The sequence below is a fragment of the Octodon degus genome, unplaced genomic scaffold (genome assembly GCF_000260255.1).
Source record: "Octodon degus isolate 3935 unplaced genomic scaffold, OctDeg1.0 scaffold00022, whole genome shotgun sequence".
In the NCBI taxonomy this organism is placed as follows: Eukaryota; Metazoa; Chordata; class Mammalia; order Rodentia; family Octodontidae; genus Octodon; species Octodon degus.
Genome location: NW_004524598.1, coordinates 14,881,821 through 14,887,184, shown reverse-complemented (window position 1 = coordinate 14,887,184; position 5,364 = coordinate 14,881,821). Strand labels below are relative to the sequence as shown.

Genomic DNA, 5,364 nt, shown 5'->3' with positions numbered 1-5,364 from the left:
CTTCTCATGTTTGCACATAAGTCCAAAAATCTCACCATATACAACCTTGCTTTCATTCACCACCCCCTTCTTCTTGAACATCCACCTACCCGAGAGACATCTTAGCAGTAACTGGCATGTCAGGACAAGCTGCCCATATTCAGAATACCACAACGACAGGCACTCCCAACATGAAACCACTATTACATGGACCATTATTTGAAGTCTATTTCAATCTTAAACACGCTTCTTTACTCTTACACATTCAATCCTATAGGAGCTTTCTTTTAAAGTCACCTCATCAAGAGACAGTCATCTTTCTTTCACCATTCTGATGGCTTCTACAATGAAGTCTTAAGCACTGAAGAAACCGAAGTCTTAAGCACTGAAGAAAATCTAAGCTAAAACCTGGACTGCACTCAAGAGCATTTCTAGCTCTTCAAACCATCTTTGTGCTATCCTTTTCTCAGCCTCTGACCCAAACTACTGTTATACCTTTCAACATAACAGATCCCATAAAAGTAACAAAGTTAATTCAAAAAAAAAAAAAAGTTAAATTTTAAAGTTAGTTTTCTTTCTCAGAAAACTAGAATAATATTCAGTCCAGGGATGACCTCAGAATTTTGGATCTGTGATGAAATAATAGCTAAGTACATTTAACTATTATGACTTGACTACAGAATTTGCTCCCTTACAAACAAACCACTGGAAATTCTTATTCTGTTGTAATAAGTGGTAAATATGAATGGTGCACTGTAGAATGTTTTAAAATGAAGAAGGAGAATTTTGTGTTCTTCTATAATTTTAAGTTTTTCTTTCCTTTATTTGGTATAGGGTCTCGCTACACAGCCTGGACTTGTAGTGATCTGTCTGTCTCAGCCTCCCCAGTTGAGGCGTGCACCACCACACCCGGTTTTGGTGGCTGACACAGTGTGCCAGTCCTGGAACACCATTCTACTTCTTGTGGTACTGGGGATCGAACCCAGGTCCCTGTGCCTGCCACGCAGGTGCTTAGACCACTAAGCTATCTCCTTAGCCCTAAATAATTATTTTATTCTAGTAATTTCCATTGATTTTAATTAAGGGTCTCCTAACTAAACTGACCATGAAATGAGTATTTCTAACTCTAAAAGATGAGCAAACCTACGACCACCTTTTTGGGAGGCTGAATGTTCTATTTTTAGTGTTTCTAACATTGCCCAATCATTATTAACATGCTCCCAATTCAAAGGCCTTCTTCCTACACTCCTTTTTCATTTACATTCGGTTACAAGGACTCATTTTTCTTAAAAAGATGAGGTCATGCTACGTTGCCAAAACTTGCCACGAGCTCCTGGGGTCAAATGACACTCCTGCCTCAGCTTCCCAAGTAGCTAGAACTACAGGTGTGTGCCACTATGCCTAGCTTAGAAGAAATACTAACTCTACACTCAAGAGTGTCAGACGTTTATTTTCTTCTTCCTACATGTCTAAGAGCTGGGATGCAAAGTGACCTTTTATCAGCAGGTATACCATTTTATAGTAGGCATACGCTAAACATTTTTTATGAAATTATACATTATATAGAAGTTGCTTATTACTTTTACTAATGTTATTACAAAATGAGCATTTTCCAGGTTAATTACATCTTGTGGGTACTCCTGAAACAAAAATGTACCTTATAAAAAACACTTCAATAAAAATGTGAGGCCAGGGAGATGGCTCAGTGAAATAAGCCTTTCCCTGGCAAGCGCAAGGGCCTGAGTTCAATCCCTGGTTCCACCAAAAAAAAAAAAAAAAAAAAAAAAGTGGCCATAACACATACTTGTCGCTCTAGATCCTGCATTCTTTTGGCATCTGAGGCTCTATCTTTTGAACGTAACTTCTGCTGAGTAGTGGGATTCCCAGATTCAGCTTTCAGTTTCTCAATCTGCCAAGAAATATAGACATTAAGAAGCATATTTAAAACACAGAAGAAAAGCCTCAGGGTAGAAGCCTGTTAGTTCACTGACTGATCTGTTAGTTTCTCAACAAACATCGACTGAGCTCTTCCCCAGCCTCAGGCAAGCCCAGGACCTCTACAGAGATTAGGAAGGCGAGGTGAAAAAGCAGGTTCCTGACCTCATGGTACGCTCTCATGGAGGGGATGGCTGAGAAGCTGAAGAATAAAGTACATCCATGGGTACATTCCATTACTTAGGAGTTAGTGTCACGATGAAACCAAGTGGTGAAAGAAAAGGAATAAGGAGGCAGTAAAGGCAGGATTCCCAGCTACGTCAGAGAACTGATTCAGGAAAGGTCTTTGGCTGAGACTCGAGCAATCTGAGCTGGTCAGCAAGATGCGAGCTATGGGAAGAACCAAGGTCAGAGTATTTCCCACCAAGGCGACAGCAGAATGGGCCTGGCAGGACAGGACAGAGGCGTGCTGGGGCGACCCGAGCAGAGGAACCCGAAAGTGCAGGGGTCTGGAGGAGGCCAAGACGGCAGGCAAGATTCAGACAACAGGCAGACTGGCAGGTTTTGACAGAGCTTGCAATATTTTAATTTGAAATAAAGTATCTCTGAATACCAACCAAAATCCAAGCCAGCTATGTGAGCCAAGAGACTTCAAAGAATTGGTACAACTACACAAGTTATGTAGAATTAATAAAGGGTGCATCTATAGAAATACATTCTGAAATGGCCTATTACCTCAAGTTTCAACTTCTCAATTTCTTCATTTGCTTCTTTAAGCCGAACTGCATCTTTATCCAGAAGTTCCTGATTTTCAGCATACCACTGTAATCTTTTTTGTAGGTTACTGATTTCTTGTTTATGTGTTTCTTCCAAAATTTTTATTTCATATAATTTTTCACCTGTATGATAAAGTAACTCACTAACTTGAATGTAATTTTTCAAGCCATAGAAATAAAATTAACACATTTTGAATAATGTCTATTTGATGAAGAAATAAAAGCCATAAAACAAATGATATGTAGTCAGTGTGTAATAGTTAAAATCAGAATTCTGAGTCAACCAAAAGTTGGCTTTCTAGAAATTTTTGATAAGTGTTATCCTACTGACATTCATTGTAAAACTGAAGTTGTTTCCATGGGAAAATAAATGAATTCAGAGATAGTAAAAGAATGCCTTCAATTACATTAAAAAAGAACAATGGCAAATATTCATGAGTTTTTTATTTACCACAATGAACTTACATTAAGTTTTAAAACTTGTTAAAAAGTTTCTTTTTAACAATTATCATTGTATTTCAGAGATGAGGAAACAAATGGCTTTTTGTTGTTTTGTTCCCAATAGGAACGCCGTTTTTTGTTCCTACCTACCCAACACTGATTACACTGCAGAGGAGAGGGCCCCAAGCTGGCCAGCAGCACTCGTCTGATCTTTCTGGCTCTGTGCCGTCATCTCAGCTGCAGCCTACAAGTGCGCTGGACAGTGTGTTGGGGGACACTCTCCATAGCTCCCTGACTCCTCTAATGTCAACTCTTACTGGCAAGGCCCAGTCTGGGTCTTCTCTGAATCTTTAGCATCTCCTCTCAGGTTTATTTGTGATTTTTAGAAAGTTTTCTGTATTCTTATCTCAATCCCTTGCTTTTGCTGGTGGTGACCACGCCACTTTTATCCTTATATTCTTACTACAATGCAGTGTAGTGTTAGTGCTCATTGAGCATATACTTACGAGCCTATGTTTCAGACCTAGGGATAAAGACCTGGCCCTAAAAAAGTTCAATCTAGTTAGAATGAGAAGGCAGAGAAGGCTATGAATTCAAAATAAGATGCAATTTTCTTTAATCTTGTGATCATTCCTATTAAACCAATATAGGCACACATCTTTTAAGATTACAATACACTTCAAGGAAGATAATTTTAATTACACCATCAAATCCAAGCTGACTACTTACTAGACGTTAGCATAATGGTAAAATTATACAAGGCACTCAATACAAGCCATAACACTCAAATAGTAGATAATGGCTCGGCTCAGGGCTTTACCTGTGGCATAAGCAATCTGCTCTTTGGCCTGGTCTCGCTCCTTCTTCATTTTTTCCAAGTCTACCTCGAGAGCTTGTTTGTCTTGCTTCAGTCTTTTGATGTCTTCCAACAAACTGCTCTTTTCTTTCTTAAATAGTTAAATAAATTCAAAGGCCAGTAACTTTCAAACAATAAACTCTAACATGGTCACTCAACTATTAAAAATACTGTTGTGAAATTTCTGTATTTTAGACCTGATTTTGTTACAACCATCTGCCCCTCTCTGAATCATTAGATGCTCTCCATAACCTATCAGAATGAGTCCACACACCTCAGCATCTATCCATACTGACACTAATTTTCTTGCCTAGCTTTCTGTAGTAACCTCCTTGTCTGCCTCCTTCATCCTTGGCCCCTACAGTCTACTTTCTTCCTGACAGCCAGAGGAATTGTCCCAGTCAGTTAGCATCACTTCTGTGTGAGACTCTCTGGTGGCTCCTCCAAAGTAAGCTGGGCCTTACCATGACCTTCAGTACCATGTAACTCATGGCTTCATCATGACTGACATCTACTATAAATGAAGAAGGGCTCATGCCTGTTTTAATTCAGTACTGTTTCAAGGGCTTTCTAAATAACCAAGAAATTCTTCACTTTGCAAGTATGCCTTTTACAAGCCTGAGACATACTCATGTATTTCTGTAACAAAGCTTATATTAAATACTTTTTAAACACTTCAGCAATCCAGATAAGATACTCTGAATAGAACACTTGCCCAGCAGTGGCATTTTTACCAATGAGCTGAAGCCCTTTGCCTCTGGTCTCCCAGATCAATGAACTCTGTATCCAAGTACCTTTCTTAGACTTTTCCCTTTGTGATTTTAAAAACTTCCTCTAGCCTCAGCCTCTTTGAATATGTACAACATTTACTAGCAGACATAATTTGCACTGTAATGCTCTGGAAATCCTAAATTTAATAATCAAATTTTATACAGTACTTTTTGGTGTTTTAATGAAAGATTCCAAATTTTCTATTTCTCATAAAAATAGAACTTTTAAAAGGTCACTAACTGCTTTTCAGGGGAGTTAATGCTATTCTTCAAACTATGTTCTTTCAAGCTTTCATAAAATATGGTAAAATATGTATAGCTCATTTTTGAGGTCCACTGATAAGGAGGGAGCTGTCTAACCATTCTTTCTACCCATCTGCCTACTTGTATGTCTACTTCTATAAATACATATTTACATGCATCTGAGCAAAGTTCATGTAATGGATTCATATGCGAAGCTGCATTTTATACACTATAAAAACCTCTCAAACATCAGCTATGAAACTATGATATAGGGTGGGGAGATAGTGCAGAGGCATAAGCGCCTGTCTGACAAACACAAGGTCCTGAGTTTGATCCCCATGAAAAAAAAAAAAAAAAAAAAAAA

At 38.5% G+C, this 5,364-nt stretch overlaps 1 protein-coding gene across 6 annotated transcripts in view; it reads right to left on the bottom strand.

Moving 5' to 3' along the window:
- Cep162 (centrosomal protein 162) overlaps positions 1-5,364 on the bottom strand; it is a 72,170-nt gene that overhangs the window by 16,595 nt on the left and 50,211 nt on the right. For all 6 annotated transcript variants that reach the window (XM_023711963.1, XM_023711961.1, XM_023711962.1 and 3 more), the window contains exons 19-21: positions 3,952-4,078; positions 2,650-2,813; positions 1,784-1,888 (exon numbers count right to left, since the gene is read on the bottom strand). In XM_023711963.1, the coding sequence (XP_023567731.1) occupies positions 1,784-1,888; positions 2,650-2,813; positions 3,952-4,078 (396 nt within the window). The remainder of the gene's footprint in view (positions 1-1,783; positions 1,889-2,649; positions 2,814-3,951; positions 4,079-5,364) is intronic.